General features: G+C 43.8%; 2 protein-coding genes across 2 annotated transcripts; one reads left to right on the top strand and one right to left on the bottom strand.

Annotated features, from left to right (window-relative positions):
- Window positions 1-646: 646 nt before the first annotated feature.
- LOC138365859 (adhesive plaque matrix protein-like) lies at window positions 647-5,827 on the bottom strand. Its single transcript, XM_069326446.1, has 5 exons — window positions 5,812-5,827; window positions 5,156-5,597; window positions 3,493-3,715; window positions 1,174-1,570; window positions 647-1,044 (listed from the first exon to the last, which is right to left on the bottom strand). Exons 1-5 carry the CDS (start codon window positions 5,825-5,827, stop codon window positions 647-649), a joined length of 1,476 nt encoding a protein of 491 aa, XP_069182547.1.
- Window positions 5,828-5,838: 11 nt separating this feature from the next.
- On the top strand, window positions 5,839-7,440 carry LOC138365856 (cysteine-rich, acidic integral membrane protein-like). Its single transcript, XM_069326439.1, has 2 exons — window positions 5,839-5,859; window positions 6,319-7,440. Exons 1-2 carry the CDS (start codon window positions 5,839-5,841, stop codon window positions 7,438-7,440), a joined length of 1,143 nt encoding a protein of 380 aa, XP_069182540.1.
- Window positions 7,441-20,470: the final 13,030 nt, after the last annotated feature.

Raw genomic sequence — 20,470 nt, 5'->3', positions numbered from 1 at the left:
TGTTTATATCAATGGTTATTTTAATAGTTAAGTTAATGGTTATGTTAATGGTAATGTCAGTGGTTATATTAATGTTTATGTTAATGGCAATGGTAAAGATAATGGCTATGAGAAAGTTGGTATGAGCCATGGCGAGGAGTCGAACCTGTGCTCTGAGTACTACCAAGCACACACCTTATACCACTGCTCTGAGTACTACCAAGCACACGCCTTATACCACTGCTCTGAGTACTACCAAGCACACACCTTATACCACTGCTCTGAGTACTACCAAGCACACACCTTATACCACTGCTCTGAGTACTACCAAGCACACACCTTATACCACTGCTCTGAGTACTACCAAGCACACACCTTATACCACTGTTCTGAGTACTACCAAGCACACACCTTATACCACTGCTCTGAGTACTACCAAGCACACGCCTTATACCACTGCTCTGAGTACTACCAAGCACACACCTTATACCACTGCTCTGAGTACTACCAAGCACACACCTTATACCACTGCTCTGAGTACTACCAAGCACACACCTTATACCACTGCTCTGAGTACTACCAAGCACACGCCTTATACCACTGCACCACGACATGGTCAAAAGCAATACACTCTGGGAGTCAACTGAATGTTCTGGTGTGGCTGAGCCTAACCTGGGCTCCACACAATGCACTCTGGCTTGTACTCTGGCTTGTACTCTGGCTTGCACTCTGGCTTGCACTCTGTCTTGTACTCTGGCTTGCACTCTGGCTTGCACTCTGTCTTGTACTCTGGTTTGTACTGTGGCTTGTACTGTGGCTTGCACTCTGGCTTGTACTCTGGCTTGCACTCTGGCTTGAACTCTAGCTTGCACTCTGGCTTGTGCTCTGGCTTGCACTCTGGCGTGTACTCTGTCTTGTACTCTGGCTTGCACTCTGGCTTGAACTCTAGCTTGCACTCTGGCTTGTGCTCTGGCTTGCACTCTGGCTTGTACTGTGACTTGTACTCTGGCTTGTACTGTGACTTGCACTCTGGCTTGCACTCTGGCTTGTACTGTGGCGTGCAGTCTGGCTTGTGCTCTGGCTTGCACTCTGGCTTGTACTCTGTCTTGTACTCTGGCTTGCACTCTGGCTTGAACTCTAGCTTGCACTCTGGCTAGTACTCTGGCTTGCACTCTGGCTTATACTGTGACTTGCACTCTGGCTTGTACTCTGGCTTGTACTGTGACTTGCACTCTGGCTTGCACTCTGGCTTGTACTCTGGCTTGTACTCTGGCTTGCACTCTGGCTTGTACTGTGGCTTGCACTCTGGCTTGAACTCTAGCTTGCACTCTGGCTTGTACTCTAGCTTGCACTCTGGCTTGTACTGTGACTTGCACTCTGGCTTGAACTCTAGCTTGCACTCTGGCTTGTACTCTGGCTTGCACTCTGGCTTGTACTGTGACTTGCACTCTGGCTTGTACTGTGACTTGCACTCTGGCTTGCACTCTGGCTTGTACTGTGGCTTGCACTCTGGCTTGAACTCTAGCTTGCTCTCTGGCTTGTACTCTGGCTTGCACTCTGGCTTGTACTGTGACTTGCACTCTGGCTTGTACTGTGACTTGCACTCTGGCTTGTACTGTGACTTGCACTCTGGCTTGTACTCTGGCTTGTACTGTGACTTGCACTCTGGCTTGCACTCTGGCTTGTACTGTGGCTTGCACTCTGGCTTGAACTCTAGCTTGCACTCTGGCTTGTACTCTGGCTTTCACTCTGGCTTGTAATGTGACTTGCACTCTGGCTTGTACTGTGACTTGCACTCTGGCTTGAACTCTAGCTTGCACTCTGGCTTGTACTCTGGCTTGTACTGTGACTTGCACTCTGGCTTGTACTGTGGCTTGCACTCTGGCTTGTACTGTGGCTTGCACTCTGGCTTGTACTATGGCTTGCACTCTGGGTTGTACTCTGGCTTGCATTCTGGCTTGTACTCTGGCTTGTACTGTGGCTTGCACTCTGGCTTGTACTCTGGCTTGCATTCTGGCTTGTACTCTGGCTTGCATTCTGGCTTGTACTCTGGCTTGCACTCTGGCTTATACTCTGGCTTGCACTCTGGCTTGAACTCTGGCTTGCACTCTGGCTTGCACTCTGGCGTGTACTCTGGCTTGTACTCCGGCTTGTACTCTAGGAGTTCTACGCTATTCCCTAAATGTGGGAAAATAAATCATTAAGATGATTTATCAGTAAGAAGTTCAGTCGGAGCCATGAGTAGGGTTCAAAGCTGCGCTCTGGGTAGTCCCAAGACCTCAGACCACTACGGTGCTGTTAGCTACTACAGTCCAGTCCATACAGGAGGAAAAATGCTAAATAGGTAAAAATATCAACAAAATCTACAAAAAAGTGTTACCGGATTGGGCCGCCATCTTGAAAAAAGATGGCGGCCAAAAACTTATTTGTAAAAACCCGCTTAGGATTCAGTTTAAAAATTGATCGACATATAAAATAATCTCCACAAATTATTCTACACAAAAGGAACTATACATTTTTCTAGTGCATGCAGAGTTTTGACGCTTCAGACGGGAGACTGTTCTAATTTGCTTGTTAACACCCCTAGTTACGTCACAAGGAGTTACGTCACAAGGAGTTACGTCACAAGGAGTTACGTCACAAGGAGTTACGTCACAAGGAAACTGGTCGTGTGTGCAACCCGTTCTCGCAAATTCGTAATGTCAATATTGACTTATTAACTACGTGCATAGGTGATATACTAAACATAATAGATACCCTTAAAAAGATTCATAGAAAACACCGACCTTACCTAACCTTGTTAGTATCTTAAGATAAGCATCTTATTGCTTCGTAATTACAATTATTACTTAACCTATACCTATTATAGGTTAGGTAATAATTGTAATTACGAAGCAATAAGATGCTTATCTTAACATACTAAGTAGGTTAGGTAAGGTCGGTGTTTTCTATGAATGTTTTTAAGGGTATCTATTATGTTAAGTATATCACCTATGCACAAATTTAATAAGTCAATATTGACTTATTAAATTTGCGAGAACGGGTTGTATGTTAAAGATTAGTAAATAGTGTAGGAATTTCCGGCAGCATAGCATTTCCGGAATAGCGCGCAGGACTCGTAATTCAGTGGCGCGGGTTCGATTCCCGCACGAGGCAGAAACAAATGGGCAAAGTTTCTTCATCCTGAATGCCCCTGTTACCTAGCAGTAAATAGGTACCCGGGAGTTAGTCAGCTGTCACGGGCTGCTTCCTGGGGGTGGAGGCCTGGTCGAGGACCGGGCCGCGGGGACACTAAAGCCCCGAAATCATCTCAAGATAACCTCAAGATAGCAGAGTCAGCACACTGTGCACAGTCTCTACACTGTGCACAGTCTCCACATTGTGCACAGTCAAAACACAATACACATTCTCCACACTGTGCACAGTGTCCACACAGTACACAGTCTCAACACTGTGCACAGTGTCCACACAGTGCACAGCCTCCATATTGTGCACAGTCTCTATAGTGTTTACATTTTCGCAAAGTGCACAGTTTCCACAGTGTGCACAGTCTCCACAATGTGCACAGTCTTCACACTGTCCACAGTCATCACACTGTGCACAGTCTCCACGCTGTGCACAATCTCCACACGGTGCATAGTCTCCATATGGTGCAGTCTCCACACTGAGCACAGTCTCCACACTGAGCACAGTCTCCACACTGAGCACAGTCTCCACACTGAGCACAGTCTCCACTCTGAGCACAGTCTATACTCTGAGAACCGTCTCCACATTGAGCACAATCTCCACACTGTGCAGTCTCCAAAAAAATTTCTTCAAAATAAGAACATTTTTTCTTCAAAATAATAATTAATGCCAGGTTAACTTCTCCCTACTCCAGGAAACATAAGAAATTTCAACAGTTGATGTAAGAGCTCAAATCATGCTTCAAGATAGCACACACGCAACCCGTTCTCGCAAATTTAATAAGTCAATATTGACTTATTAAATTTGTGCATAGGTGATATACTTAACATAATAGATACCCTTAAAAACATTCATAGAAAACACCGACCTTACCTAACCTACTTAGTATGTTAAGATAAGCATCTTATTGCTTCGTAATTACAATTATTACCTAACCTATAATAGGTATAGGTTAAGTAATAATTGTAATTACGAAGCAATAAGATGCTTATCTTAAGATACTAACAAGGTTAGGTAAGGTCGGTGTTTTCTATGAATCTTTTTAAGGGTATCTATTATGTTTAGTATATCACCTATGCACGTAGTTAATAAGTCAATATTGACATTACGAATTTGCGAGAACGGGTTGTAACATAAGATGCAAGTGAAAAGTTGCTGTTTTTTGTTTAAATAAATATTAAATAAACGTAATAAATTACGCTAGTTAAGCCTACTAAGAGTTTGTGTCCGTGGCAACTTTGTACTGGAAAATGAGGCGGATTCGTCACCTGGCCCCAGAGGTGGTGGATGTGCAGGACGTGTCTAGGTTAAATATATATTTAGGCTTAGAGACTGTTCACAGCGTGGAAACTGTGCACTGTTGTGAAACTGTGCACCGTGTAGAGACTGTGCACCGTGTAAAGACTATGCACAGTGTGAAGACTGTGCACCGTGTGGAAACTGTGCACCGTGTGAAGACTGTGCACACTGTGGAGATTGTGATCACTTTGGAGACTATGCACACTGTGTAGACTGTGTCCCATGTGGAGACTGTGCACCGTTTCGAAACTGTGCACTGTGTTGAGACTGTTTAAACTATGAACACTGTACACCGTATGGAGTCTGTGCACCGTTTGGAGACGGTTCACAGCTGAAAGTCTGCTCAGTGTGGACTGTGAATCGTGTGATGACTGTGCAACGTGTGGAGACTGTGCAGTGTGGGGAATGTGAACAGTATGGAGACTGTGCACAGTGTGGGGAATGTGCACTATGTGGAGACTGTGCACTGTGTGGGGACTATGCATAGTGTGAGAAGCGTAAATTGAGACGTAGATCTTGCACCACACCTGCGACAGGTGTGCAATTGCACACCTGAAGCAGGAAAAGGCGGGTCTACGTCTCCGGGGGTTCGGGGGGGGGTCCCCGTGGGAGGGCGTGTGTGGTGCCGCTGGCCCCTTGTGTGTCGCTGGGGGAAGAGGGGCTTGTACTCTGGCTTCACTCTGGCTTGTACTCTGGCTTGCACTCTGGCTTGTACTCTGGCTTATACTCTGGCTTGTATTCTGGCTTGTCCTCTGACTTGCACTCTGGCTTGTACTCTATCTTGCACTCTGGCTTGCACCCTGACTTGCCCTCTGGCTTGCACTCTGACTTGCACTCTGGTGTGTACTCTGGCTTGCACTCTGGCTTGCACTCTGCCGTGTACTCTGGCTTGCACTCTGGCGTGTACTCTGGCGTGTACTCTGGCTTGCACTCTGGCTTGCACTCTGGCGTGTACTCTGGCTTGCACTCTGGCTTGCACTCTGGCGTGTACTCTGGCTTGCACTCTGCCGTGTACTCTGGCTTGCACTCTGACTTGCACTCTGGTGTGTACTCTGGCTTGCACTCTGGCTTGCACTCTGGCGTGTACTCTGGCTTGCACTCTGGCTTGCACTCTGGCGTGTACTCTAGGAGTTCTACGCTATTCCATAAATGTGGGAAAATAAATCATTAACGTGGTTTATCAGTAAGAAGTTCAGTCGGAGCAATGAGTGGGGTTCGAAGCTGCGCTCTGGGTAGTCCCAAGACCTCAGACCACTACGGTGCTGTAAGCTACTACAGTCCAGTCCACACACGAGGAAAAATGCTAAATAGGTAAAAATATCAACGAAATCTACAAAAAAGTGTTACCGGATTTGGCCGCCATCTTGAAAAAATATGGCGTCCAAAAACTTATTTGTAAAAACCTGCTTCGGATTCAGTTTAAAAATTGATCGACATATAAAATAATCTCCACAAAATATTCTACACAAAAGGAACTATACATTTTTCTAATGCATGCAGAGTTTTGACGCTTCAGACGGGAGACTGTTCTAATTTGCTTGTTAACACCCCTAGTTACGTCACAAGGAGTTACGTCACAAGGAGTTACGTCACAAGGAGTTACGTCACAAGGAGTTACGTCACAAGGAGTTACGTCACAAGGAGTTACGTCACAAGGAAACTGGTCGTGTGTGCTATCTTGAAGCATGATTTGAGCTCTTACATCAACTGTTGAAATTTCTTTTGTTTCCTGGAGTAGGGACAGTTAACCTGGCATTAATTATTATTTTGAAGAAAAAATGTTCTTATTTTGAAGAATTTTTTTGGGAGACTGCACAGTATGGAGATTGTGCTCAATGTGGAGACTGTGCTCAGTGTGGAGATTGTGCTCAATGTGGAGACTGTGCTCAGTGTGGAGATTGTGCTCAATGTGGAGACTGTGCTCAGAGTATAGACTGTGCTCAGAGTGGAGACTGTGCTCAGTGTGGAGACTGTGCACAGTGTGGAGACTGTGGTCAGTGTAGAGACTGTGCTCAGTGTGGAGACTGTGCTCAGAGAATAGACTGTGCTCAGAGTGGAGACTGTGCTAAGTGTGGAGACTGTGCTAAGTGTGGAGACTGTGCTCAGTGTGGAGACTGTGCTCAGTGTGGAGACTGTGCTCAGTGCGGAGACTGTGCACAGTGTGGAGACTGTGCTCAGAGTGGAGACTGTGCTCAGTGTAGAAACTGTGCTCAGTGTGGAGACTGTGCTCAGTGTGGAGACTGTGCTCAGTGTGGAGACTGTGCTCAGAGAATAGACTGTGCTCAGAGTGGAGACTGTGCTAAGTGTGGAGACTGTGCTAAGTGTGGAGACTGTGCTCAGTGTGGAGACTGTGCTCAGTGTGGAGACTGTGCTCAGTGCGGAGACTGTGCACAGTGTGGAGACTGTGCTCAGAGTGGAGACTGTGCTCAGTGTAGAAACTGTGCTCAGTGTGGAGACTGTGCTCAGTGTGGAGACTGTGCTCAGTGTGGAGACTGTGCTCAGTGTATAGACTGTGCACAGTGTGGAGACTGTGCTCAGTGTGGAGACTGTGCTCAATGTGGATACTGTGCTCAGTGTATAGACTGTGCACACTGTGGAGACTGTGCTCAGTGTGGAGACTGTGCTCAGTGTATAGACTGTGCACACTGTGGAGACTGTGCTCAGTGTGGAGACTGTGCTCAGTGTGGAGACTGTGCTCAGTGTAGAGACTGTGTTCAGTGTGGAGACTGTGCACACTGTGGACTATGTGTGCACAGTGTGAATACTGTGCACTGTGTGAAGACTGTGCACAGTGTGGAAATTGTGCAATTTTTGGAGACAGTGTACAGTATAGAGACTGTGTACTGTGTGGAGACTGCGCACAGTATGGAGACTGTGCTTCGTGTGGCGACTGTGCACCGTATGAAGACTATGCTCAGTGTGGGAGACTGTGCATCGTGTGATGACTGTGCAACGTGTAGAGACTATGCACAGTGACGATACTGTGCACGGTGTGGAGACTGTGTACTGTGTGGAGACTGTACACAGTGTGGAGACGCTGTATAGTGTGGAGATTGTGCAAAGTGAGGAGACTGTGCACAATGTGGAAGCAGTGCCCCGTATGTAGACTGTGCAGCGTGTGAAAACGTTGCACAGTGTAGAGAAGTGTGAAGAATGTGCCCACTGTGGAAACTGTGCACTCTGTAAAAATGTAAACACTGTAGAGACTGTGCACAATATGGAGGCTGTGCACTGTGTGGACACTGTGCACAGTGTTGAGACTGTGTACTGTGTGGACACTGTGCACAGTGTGGAGAATGTGTATTGTGTTTTGACTATGCACAATCAAATCAAATCATATCAAATGTTTATTTAGGTAAGGTACATACATACAAGAGATTTTACAAAGAGTGATGGATTTATAGATAGGGCAAGTACATACAATGCCTAAAGCCACTATTACGCAAAGCGTTTCGGGCATAAAAAACTTAAATGACTAAAGCTTAATACTAATTGAGCATAAAGAATAAAATGAAAACATAGCTGAAAAAGCAGCACAAATACAATTCGGTAGACAAACAGCGCTCTTTTAAAAAAACAGACATTGGATGACATTAGAGGAGTTAGGTAGGTTACAGGGAATTTATTAGGTAGTGCTTCGTTTTTATCTTAAACTGGTTGAGAGAGGTACAGTCTTTAACATGGTTGGGAAGGTCATTCCACATTCTGGGTCCCTTGATTTGTAGAGCATTTCTAGTTTGATTAAGTCGTACTCTTGGAATATCAAAACTGAATTTATTTCTGGTGTGGTGCTCATGGGCTCTGTTACAACCTTCAATGAAGCTTTTGAGGTCAGGATTGGCATTACAGTTCAGCGTTTTATATATGTATAATACACATGAGAGAATGTGCAGTGACTTAATATCTAACATCTTCAGAGATTTGAGTACGGGTACCGAGTAATGTCTGAGGCCAGAGTTGGATATTGTCCTAATAGCAGCTTTGTGTTGAGTAATTAGAGGACATAAATGATTTTGGGTAGTAGAAGCCCAAGCACAAATACCATAGTTGAGATATGGATAGATGAGGGAGTAATGGAGTGTCACCAGGGCATGGCGGGGTACATAATATCTGATCTTAGAAAGAATGCCAACAGTTTTTGAAACTTTTTTTGATATATTTAGAATATGTCCCTGGAAATTCTGCTTCTTGTCAATGAGAACGCCAAGGAATTTGCCACCTAATTTGTTACAAATTTGGGTATTGTTAATTCTGAGATTTATTTGATTAGAGGATTTATTGCCAAACAGAATATAGAAAGTTTTGTCAATGTTAAGGGTGAGTTTGTTGGCAGTTAGCCAAAGATGGACTTTATTTAGCTCAGTATTTACTGTGGCATTTAGAGCCAGGGGGTCAGGACTGGAGTAAATGAAGATTGTGTCGTCAGCAAATAGAATTGGTTTGAGGTGTTATGAGGCATTTGGGAGGTCATTAATATAGATGAGAAAGAGGAGAGGGCCAAGTATGCTGCCCTGAGGAACACCAATGTTGATGGGTAGGGTGGGAGAAATTGAATTATTCACAGAAACATACTGGAGCCTGTCAGTAAGGTAAGATTTGAGGTATTGCAGGGAGTGTCCTCTGACTCCATAATGATATAATTTAAGAAGAAGATTTTGGTGGTTGACAGTGTCAAAAGCCTTCCGCAGGTCCACAAATAACCCAACAGGGAACTCATTTTTATCAAGAGCTGCATGAATCAAGTTAATCATACTAATAAGTGCATCGTTAGTGCTTTTTTAGGGTCTGAAGGCATATTGACAGGAGCTAAGTATATTGTGTTTGGCTAGATAAGAGTAAAGCTGCTAGTAGATTAGTTTTTCAAATATTTTTGACAAGTTAGGCAGGATTGATATAGGTCTGTAGTTGTTAACATCTGTGAGATCACCACATTTGTGGACAGGGGTTACTCTCGCTTTTTTTAGCATATCTGGAAAGGTTTGGAGTTCAAGTGAATTGTTGAAGAGCAATGCAATAGCAGGGGCTAAAGATCTGGAGACTTTTTTGTAAATTAAGGTTGGTATCTCCTCAAGGGCACTAGACTTGGTTTTAAGGAAAAGGTTTATCTCATTAACGTCAGTGGAATTAGTAGGCTTTAGGTACAGAGACTGTGGATAGTTACCCTGTAAGATAGTCTTTAATATCAGTACTGGAAGATGGAATATCATTTGCAAGGGATGTCCCAATGGAAGAGAAGAACTTATTGAACTCAATAGCAGAATCAGAGGCTGAAAGCTGACCATCGTTATTGGACAGAAGTGTTGGTTTGTTATTTAAAATCTTCTTAGATCCCAATATTTGTGAAATTGTGCTCCAAGTTTTTTTAATGTTGCTCTTTATTTGGGTAAATTTATCTTCGTAGTATTTAGTTTTGGCTCGTCTAATTATTTTAGATAGCAATAACGAGTAATTCTTTGAGAATTCTCTGGAGACGGTTCCTAACCTATACTTCTTCTCAAGGTCATGTTTTTTATTAATGGCTTTAAGTATTCCCTTTGTAAGCCAAGGATTGTTAAGCCTTTTGGTTGTGACTTGTTTTGTAAGCATAGGACAGTGGGTGTTATAAATGTTGAGAGTTTTTTGAAGAAAATATTGCACTGCTAGGTTGATGTCCCCTATGTTACCTAACTCGGACTCCCAGTTGACATTATCAGCAGCAGTTATAAAATTGTCAACAGCAGTTTCATTGTGCTGCCTAAAGCTTAACTCCCTTGTCTCTAGAGGCGGTTTGTTAATGTTTGTTAAGAGAAATGTGGGGTAATGGTCTGTAGTGCTATCGGTGATTATACCTGAAGTAAGCGGAGAGGTTATGTTGGTCCAGATGTGATCTAGAGTCGTGGCAGTACTATCAGTGATTCTAGTAGGTCTAGTGATTAAGGATATGAGGAAGCAGGAATTCATACAGTTGAGGAAGCTAACAGCAATAGGGTGTTCAGGCTCGCAGAGGTCAATATTGAAGTCCCTTGTGATAATTAGATGGTTTTTGTTCAGTCTGTTATCTAGTATTAGATTTCTAAGGTTTGAGTTGAATTCGGACACAACAGTGTTAGCAATTCTATAGACTGCTCCCACAGACAGGACAGACTCAGCACCCTTGACTCTGAAACTGGCGAAGATATACTCCCGACAGCAGTCTCTAGTTCTAATTACTTTTAAGCATGTTAGTTCTTGGTGGTAGTAAAGAGCAGTGCCACCACCTCTTTGAAGTTGACGACAGTTGTGAATTGCCGAGTAGTTAGGCATGTTAAAGAGTTGAGTAGCATCCTCTTTCAACCACATTTCAGTAAGTATAATAAAAGAGAATTTGTTGTCAATAGTTTCAATCGAAGCACTAACATTTTCGAAGTGTTTACCTAGGGATCTAACGTTCAAGTTAATTACAGAGATATTGTGATTATGTGTTAATACATTGTTTACATCATGTGCTGTAAAATATCTGCAATTTTGATCATTAAAGTGATGATTGTCACAGATAGTGGATAAGAGGTTTAGTTCTGGGTCTATACTTGTCTGCATAAAAAGGCTGGTTGCAGGAAAACAAGGCAAGAATGGCAATAACAAAATAGAATTTTGATATAGAAGGGGGAAAAATATATAAACAAGACTATACAATACAAAAACAAAATGAACAAAAAAGAAAAATGAGGTAGATTGCTTACAAGTACTCTCAGGTACACTGTAAGTAACAATTTGCAATTTGAGACACAGGCAAAGCCAGGGGTACAATGGAGTAAGGGAGTATGGCGAGGCTAGGTAACCTAGGTAATAAATGAAATCAAAGAAAAAAGTTGAATAATAAACATAGGCAAATTTAAGCTAATGATTATTAACGACCTAAATAAATATTAATGCACTCAATTAATTAAGTTCAATAAATGACTAGTAAAGAGTAAATTAAAAATTATTTTAAAAAGTGAAACAAGGAGACTTAGAATACCTAGCCCACACTAGGTGACAAGAGTATGAACATTTTGATTGCTGTTTGGGCATCACGGCGAGTGATCTACGTTTTAATTATTTTGTGGTGGGATAGCTAATGCTTTGGTGACATGTTATACATATGATCTTGTAGAAAATTTTATTGCCAACACATTGATACCAAAATGAAATACGTAGCTTGAGAATTGGTGTCAGGAGAGTTAAAAGATTACACACTTTTTGGTGTTTACGCTCAAGAGCACAAAACGCTGCACGCACAATGCGCTAGTTTTTTTTTTCACGGGGCCCGCGCGCTTTAAAGTGTTAAGGAGGCATTTAGGGCGCTTTACACTGCCTACGTGAGGCCAGTCTTAGAGTACGCCGCGTCATTATGGAGTCCCCACAAGAACAAACACATAAGGAAACTGGAAAAGGTTCAGAAGTTTGCAACAAGATTCGTCCCAGCATTACGAGGGATGGGGGCATGAAGAGCGCCTGAAGGAACTGAGCCTTACGACACTAGAAAAAAAGAAGGGAGAGGGGGGATATGATAGGAGCATATAAAATACTTAGGGGGATTAACGGAGTGGAAATAGACGAAATGTTCACATGGAATAGTAACAGAATGAGGGGACATGGGTGGAAGCTCGAAACTCAGATGAGTCACAGAGTTGTTAGGAAGTTTTCTTTTAGCGTGAGAGTAGTGGAAAAATGGAATGCACTTAAGGAGCAGGTTGGGGAAGCAAATTCTATTCATACCTTTAAAACTAGGAATGATAGGGAAATAGGACCGGAGTCATTGCTGTGAACAACTGATCACTCGAAAAGCGGGATCCAAGAGTCAATGCTCGATCCTGCAGGCACAAATAGGTGAGTACAAATAGGTGAGTACACAAACACACACACACACACAGATCAGAGAGAGGGAATAGTTAACCAGGCACCATTAGAGGAGTTTGGGATTACCAGTGGGGAGGGGAGAAAGTTTTTGCTATAGTTTGATGTGACGAAGGTTATAGGCCTGGATGGAATCTCACCATGGATACTAAAGGAAGGAGCAGAAGCACTGTGCTTGTCACTCTCCATAGTGTATAACAAAGCAATGGTAACAGGTGAACTGCCCAAAATTTGGAAAACAGCAAATGTAGTCCTGATATACAAGAAGAGGGATAGACAGGAGGCACAGGCCAGTGTCCCAACTTGCATTCCATGCAAGTTGATGGAGAAGATTGTGCGAAAAAACTAGTGGAACATCTGGAGTGAAAAAACTTCGTAACACAACATCAGCATGATTTCAAAGAAAAGAATAATTGAACTCTACGACCAAGCAACAAAAATCAGGCAAGGAAGAGAGGGGTGGGCAGACTGCATATTTTTGGATTGCCAGAAAACCTTTGACACATTACCACACAAGAGACTATTGCACAAGCTATAGATGCAGGCATGAGTGAAAGGGAAGGTACTCCATTGGTTAAGGGAGAACCTAAGCAACAGAAGACAGCGAGTCACTGTGAGGGGTGAGGTCTCAGAGTGGCGAGGCATCACCAGTGGAATCCCACAGGGGTCCTTGCACCTATACTGTTTCAGATATATGTAAATGATCTCCCAGAGGGAAAAGACTAGTTCCTCTCAATGTTTGCTGATGATGCAAATATTATAAGAAGGATTAAAACAAAGGAAGATAGTATGAGGCTACAAGATGACCTAGACAAGGTGAAGGAATTTTCCAATAATGGGCTACTAACCCAAGTAAATGTAAGGTAAAACTAGGAGGATGGAACAGGAGGCCAGATATAGGATACCGAATAGGAGACAAAGTTCTCCATAAAACGAACAGAGAGAAAGATGAAGGAGTTGATAACATGGCAAACCTTTCACCTGAAGCCCACATGTAAAGAATATCATCAGCGGCGTATGTGAGGCTGACTAACATCAGAACTGCCTTCAAAAACCTGTGTAAGGAATCCTTCAGAACCTTGTATACCACATATGTAAGACCAGTCATGGTGTATGCGGCACCAGCATGGAACCCGTACCTTGTCAAGCACAAGACGAAGCTGGAAAACGTTCAGAGGTATGCCCCTAGGCTAGTCCCAGAACTAAGAGGCATGAGTTATGAGGAAAGGCTGCGTGAACTGCACCACACGTCGCTGGAAGACAGAAGAGTAGGGGGGAAGACATGATAACATAAAATTCTCAGAGGAATTAACAGGGTAGATAATTTAATAATTTCATTGTCAGGGGAAAGCGCCAAGCCATTACAACTTTATAGCACTGGGAAGGGGGGTCAGGATAAGGATTTGGGATGGGACAGGGGAAAGGAATGGTGCCCAACCACCTTGATGGTCGGGGGTTGAACGCCGACCTGCATAAAGCGAGACCGTCACTCTACCGTCCAGTCAAAGTGGGTTTACAGGGTAGATAAATGCTGATTATTTAACACGGGTGGTACTCGAACAAGGGGACACAGGTGGAAGCTAAGTACCCAAATGACCCAGAGTCATCTGAAAGAACTTTTTTAGTGTCAGAGTAGGTAATAAATAGAATGAGCTACGAAGTGATGTGGTGGAGGCAGACTCCATTAAGGAGTCTTACTACATCTTATTTGGAAGCAAATCATCAAATGCAATTCAGCTACAGATAGACAACATTAACATCAGTAATAAAAATGATGGCAAGTTTCTTGGCCTATTCCTAGACAAGAGACTCAACTTCAGCACCCACATTCAACACATAACTAAGAAAGTCTCTAAGACAGTTGGTATACTCTCCAAAATCAGATATTATGTTCCTAACTCTTCTCTCCTCTCACTATAGTATGCACTAATCTACCCGTATCTTAATTATGGTATCTGTGCATGGGGGTCTACCACTGCAAACCACCTTAAGCCCATCATCACGCAGCAAAAATCTGCTATCAGAATAATAACTAACTCTGCTTTCAGACAACACTCAGCTCCCTTGTTTAAATCCCTAAACTTGCTAAATATTAACTCCCTCCACACATTCTCTTGTGTCAACTACATTTACAAAACCCTGTTCTTAAATGCAAACCATGCTCTGAAACTTTCCCTGGACAGATGTAATAGGACCCATTATCACCACACCAGAAATAAATATCTCTTTGATATCCCCAGGGTCAAACTTAATCTGTGTAAACACTCTATGCAAATTAAGGGACCTAGTCTATGGAACTCACTCCCTAGTGAATTGAAAAACTGTAAAACTTTTGCCTTATTTAAAAGCAAAACCAAAAAGTACCTAATTTCATCTTCTTAGTTTTTTCTTCTTTTTTGCCAATCAGAAATGCTTGCTTGAGAATCATAAATTTCCTCCAGTTCTGCAGCAAGTGCTTTGAAATATGGGATTCTAAATTAGTCAGGAAAATCTTCAAGAGCAAATAGATGTAATAAATAAAAGTGTATTTTATACATATTATATAAGCATCTAGAACAACTGACAGCTTTCAGTAATGTGTTAGTTATACTATGATATATTATATTAGCTCAATTAGCTCAATTTTGGCTCAATTAGTATTAAGCTTGCCATTTAAGTTTATCATGCCCGAAACGCTTTGCGTAATAGTGGCTTTAGGCATTGTATGTACTAGCTCTACCTATAAGTCAAACAATCCTTGTAAATATTTATTGTATGTATGTACCTTACCTAAATAAAATTGTATTGTATTGTGTATATATATATATATATATATATATATATATATATATATATATATATATATATATATATATATATATATGCAAACAAGCCTGAATGGTCCCCAGGACTATATACAACTGAAAACTCACACCCCAGAAGTGACTCGAACCCATACTCCCACAACTGGTATGTACAGGGACGCCTTAATCCCCTTGACCATCACGACCGGACATAAGGAAGTGATAGCCGAGGCTATATGAACCACTTCCCCGCCGGCACTCGGATGGTTATCTTGGGCATAGCATTTTATCAAATCACCTCATTCTTTGGGGCACACGTGAGGAACACAAATGCAAACAAGCCTGAATGGTCCCCAGGACTATATACAACTGAAAACTCACACCCCAGAAGTGACTCGAACCCATACTCCCACAACTGGTATGTACAGGGACGCCTTAATCCGCTTGACCATCACGACCGGACATAAGGAAGTGATAGCCGAGGCTATATGAACCACTTCCCCGCCGGCACTCGGATGGTTATCTTGGGCATAGCATTTTATCAAATCACCTCATTCTTTGGGGCACACGTGAGGAACACAAATGCAAACAAGCCTGAATGGTCCCCAGGACTATATACAACTGAAAACTCACACCCCAGAAGTGACTCGAACCCATACTCCCACAACTGGTATGTACAGGGGTGTGAGTTTTCAGTTATATATATATATATATATATATATATATATATATATATATATATATATATATGTCGTACCTAATAGCCAGAACGCACTTCTCAGCCTACTATTCAAGGCCCGATTTGCCTAATAAGCCAAGTTTTCATGAATTAATGTTTTTTCGTCTACCTAACCTACCTAACCTAACCTAACCTAGCTTTTTTTGGCTACCTAACCTAACCTTACCTATAAATATAGGTTAGGTTAGGTTAGGTAGGGTTGGTTAGGTTCGGTCATATATCTACGTTAATTTTAACTCCAATAAAACAAAATTGACCTCATACATAGAGAAAAGGGTTGCTTTATCATTTCATAAGAAAAAAATTATAGTAAATATATTAATTCAGGAAAACTTGGCTTATTAGGCAAATCGGGCCTTGAATAGTAGGCTGAGAAGTGAGTTCTGGCTACTAGGTACGACATATATATATATATATATATATATATATATATATATATATATATATATATATATATATATATATATATATATATATATATATACACACATATATATATATATATATATATATATATATATATATATATATATATATATATATATATACATATATATATATATATATATATATATATATATATATATATATATATATATATATATATATATATATATATATATATATATATATATATTATAGTAGTTACTAGGTACTAAGATTATATTACATTACATAGTTCAAATAGGGACGTACCAGAATTCAATGGTTTTGGTGTTTGTTCTGCAGCTGGTAAATAGGTTTGAGTATATGTTGGTACACTAGTTGAGAAGTCAGAACTTTGAATGTGTGGAGGTGAAAGTGAAGCAAGCAGAAGGGCTGTTTGGCAGAAAATCAACCTTTAAGTATGGTAATTCCACAACACTATCTATTTTTAATTTGTAAACTATCTACATTTTTTTGCTGTCTATGACCATCGGGCTCTAAGTATTGGTTTTGCCCTGCGCCTTGCTGCCCCTATCTCCACCGAACACCGGTGTATTTGCGGCTATGCAAGGGCAGACCAATATGGCAGCCATGGCCTAATCTGTCATAAGACACAGTGAAAGATTGCCAGATATGAAGCAGTCAATGACATTATCAAAAAAAGTTTGGCTAGTTTGGTTCAGATGTAATACAAACAAAGAGCAATGGTTTCAAGTTCAACAAACCAAAATGTAGGGCTGACAACAGGAAGTTATTTTTGACCCAGAGGGTTATTAACTCATGGAACTGCCTACCCACCAGAGCTGTAACTGCCAAAACTGTGCTGAATTTCTAAATATACCCAAAAAAGATCATAAAGGCAAATGGGGGGAATTTCGACAAGCCGCGGGCTTCCTGTACTCTTCTAGGCTACTAGAGTTTGTGGCATTCAGGTAAATATCCGTTTTCAAAGGAGAAGTTGACTATAACCTTGGATTATCTATAAACAAATTTTGAATAATAAAATACCAAAAACTTAAATAATTTTAAGTCTGAGGCAAAATGAAATCTACACTAGCAATTAAACCTATCATTATACTATGATATAGGAACACACAAACATGGGTCATGGAATAAATAACTAAATAAAAAATTACCTTCTGATAAGTTGAACGTTGTGTTTGATTGATTTCAATAATCCTACAGTAATTTTCTCCTTTTCCTTTCTTGTTTGAAGGCTTCAGATAATTTAGGTCCTCAATATTTAAACTTCGCTTCATATATTCACATTTTTTCTGGAGAGCTGAGTTTATTTTCAAATATTTACGATGAAGGTTCTCTTTAGCTAAAATTGCTAGTGTCCGGAGACCTTCTGTTAAAAAAATATACATTCTGAATAGGATATATTATAACTAACAAGAGAAGCTACATTAAATGTTTTGATGATATTGTAACTTTCTAAACCAATGATCAAAGTGATAGAAACTATAATGGGATGATGGATTTCAAGCCAATTATGCTGAGCATAGAAAAAAAACCCAGCGTTGAATGTAATGAAACACCATTTTCTGGGTGAGTCCCGGAGGCTCCCCGGAGCTATCCCAGGCTGATATGCTAATGTCAGACTTTGGCATCAGTCATGTGTATGGAGTTCCTAGGCCTACTGGGGACCATGGCCAGAACCGGGCCCCCTCAGAGAGGCAAGGGGAGCAATGGCCTATAGAAGCCCCTGTGTGGTTGGAAGCATTCTATGTCTGCCATCAACCGGATCAGGCACCCAGAAAGGTAAGCGCCTCAAAACAAACCCCTATTCTGATTAAAATTGCTACCAAAAGCCGAACTAGTGGATAGAACTCTCCAACCGAAAACAAGCAAACTAGTGTGACGTCACACACCGCCGCGCCGCTGTCTGCGCAGCTCCCCCCTCCCCGGGAGGGGGAAGGGGGAGCCCCAGACCCCCCACGCCGGCTACCCACACCTCAGTTCATGAGGCTGGATGTCAAAAACGCGAAAAACCGCCGACCGGAGGGAGGGAGGGAGGGGTGCCGGGGAGCCTCCGGGACTCACTCAGAAAATGGCGTTTCATTACATTCAACGCTGGTTTTCTGGGGGGAGCCCCGTCGGCTTCCCGGAGCTAACTACCCACAGACGGAAAAAGAGGGACTTACCCGGGAGGCGGTCGTCGCTCACTCCTCAACTCGAAGCCGAGACAACTGGCTGCAACCGCCGACCCAAAGCAACACAGGCTCGACGGGGCCCAGGGACATTCACAAGGTAACGAGCAGCCAGGACCCTGTTCGACCGCCAAAATCCCCACGCCCGAATATCAGGCCAGGACATATTTCCAAAGACGGCAGCAAGAGCCGCGAACTTACGAACGTCATGGGCACGGGGATAGACCGCAGGCTGGCTGGACTTAATAACCCTGCGAACGACCTGGGAGACCCGAACCAGCGAACAGGGAAGAAGGGAAACCGGATCAACCCACAGCGCGTCCCCGGACACAGAAGCTGTAGCACGCAAATAACGGCGAAGCGCCGCAACCGGACACAAAACATGATGCACCCCCGGCCTGACCAACCAAGCATCAACCACCCATGGACCCCTCCGGAACGCAGCAGTCTCATTCTTCGCCAGAAAAGAAGGAGACGCTGCAAACGAACAAAACAATCACCACGACCAAAAGAGCAGAAACCCCTGCGCCGGAGGAGAGCATGAAGCTCCCTTACCCGACCCCCAGTGGCCAAAGCCAACAAGAAAAGTGCCTTGGAAAAACAATCCTGGACCGAAGGGGCCACAACGAAACGAGGAGACGAAAGGAAAGCGAGCACTCTGTCCAAAGACCAGGACGGCTCAGGCGACGCATGAGCAGGCCAGAGGTGAAACAATGCACGAGACAGGTTGTGAAACGGCGCAGACGTAACATCGATACCGAAAGCAAGCTGAAGCGGCTCCGCCAGCGCCGCACGATACGAAGCGACAGTGTTAGGCATAAGATGATGGTCTTGAAACAACCACGAGAGGAAGGACAAGACCACCCGAACACACAACGAACTAACACGACGAAGACGCAAAAAGAAACGGAAGGACGGCCAGGAAACTTCATACTGCCGCCGAGAAGAAGCCCTCAGGTGAGACACCAACAAGGAGGCCACCTGATCACCATAGAGATGTTGATAGACTCGAGTAAAAAAAACCATACACGAAGATTCGAGGAGAAGATCGAACCAGCCACGTGACGTACCGGCCCGATCTGCTGAAAGAGGCGGAGCCGCGGGAAAACCCTCGGGTTCGATCACCGAGCAACCAGCGCCTGAAACCAAGGCTGGGCCGGCCACCAAGGGGCCAGAAGGACAACTCTCCCCTGGTAAGTCTCTAAGCGAGTCAGGACCTGGAGCAACAGCCGAACCGGGGGAAAGAGGTATAGGAACCCCCACCTCGAAGAGTCTAGCCGAAAGGCATCGACCACGACGGCCTCGCGATCGGGGAAGGGCGTCGCATAAACGGGAAGACGCCGCGACCACGCCAACGCGAAGAGGTCCACCTCGGGGAGCCCGAACGTCAGGCAAAGCCAACGGAAGGACTCGTCGTCGACTGTCCACTCCGTGCAGAGGGGAATGAAGCGAGACAGGGCGTCGGCCAAAACGTTGGACACGCCCTGTACGTGAACCGCAAGGAGAGCCAAACTCCGAGAACTCAGCAGACGAGTCACCCGAAGAGACCAACCCCAAAGAGACAAGGACCGCATCGAACCCCCGCGGTTCAGGCAATGAACCACCGGAGAGCAGTCCGAATGGAGCCGAATCGTCGATCCGCGGGCTACCCGAATCCTCCCCAGAGCAAACCACACTGCCGCGAACTCCCGCACCGTGCTGTGAGCTCGACGGAAGGACGGATCCCAACGCCCCTGGCCGGCCTGGTGAGCACTGGTCACAAAACCAGAGCTGAGATACGACGCATCCGTGAACACATCGAGCGAGGGCTCGGGTAGGCGCCAAGGCACTGAACCCTGAAAAACCCGAAGAGGCAGCCGGTGATGCAGCAACCGACGCAAGGCCCCCGGGGGTCGAACTCTGTGATCGCAAGAGAGGTGGAAGGGGGAACCCCGAAGGAACCTGAACAGCCGTCGAAACCAAACCCAACCCGGCGGGTAGACCACCATCGCGAAGTTCAGGCTCCCGCACAGCCCCTCGAGCAACCGCGGGTGACCCGAGGGCCCTCCAGA

Source organism: Procambarus clarkii, chromosome 2 (genome assembly GCF_040958095.1).
Source record: "Procambarus clarkii isolate CNS0578487 chromosome 2, FALCON_Pclarkii_2.0, whole genome shotgun sequence".
Taxonomy (NCBI): Eukaryota; Metazoa; Arthropoda; class Malacostraca; order Decapoda; family Cambaridae; genus Procambarus; species Procambarus clarkii.
Note: the sequence above shows the minus strand (reverse complement) of the source record. Positions and strands in the feature narration are given on the sequence as shown.

What these genes read in the sequence shown, in the direction of transcription:
- LOC138365859 (XM_069326446.1), bottom strand. An exon ending in AAGCCAGAGTGCAAGCCAGA is followed by an intron (nt 3,716 to 5,155) that starts GTACAAGCCAGA and finishes GACTGTGCTCAG; the next exon opens with AGTGGAGACTGTGCTCAGTG. An exon ending in GCCAGAGTACAAGCCAGAGT is followed by an intron (nt 1,045 to 1,173) that starts GCAAGTCACAGT and finishes AGCACAAGCCAG; the next exon opens with ACTGCACGCCACAGTACAAG.
- LOC138365856 (XM_069326439.1), top strand. Translation starts at nt 5,839, where the DNA reads ATGGCGTCCAAAAACTTATTT. An exon ending in TGGCGTCCAAAAACTTATTT is followed by an intron (nt 5,860 to 6,318) that starts GTAAAAACCTGC and finishes GACTGTGCTCAG; the next exon opens with TGTGGAGATTGTGCTCAATG.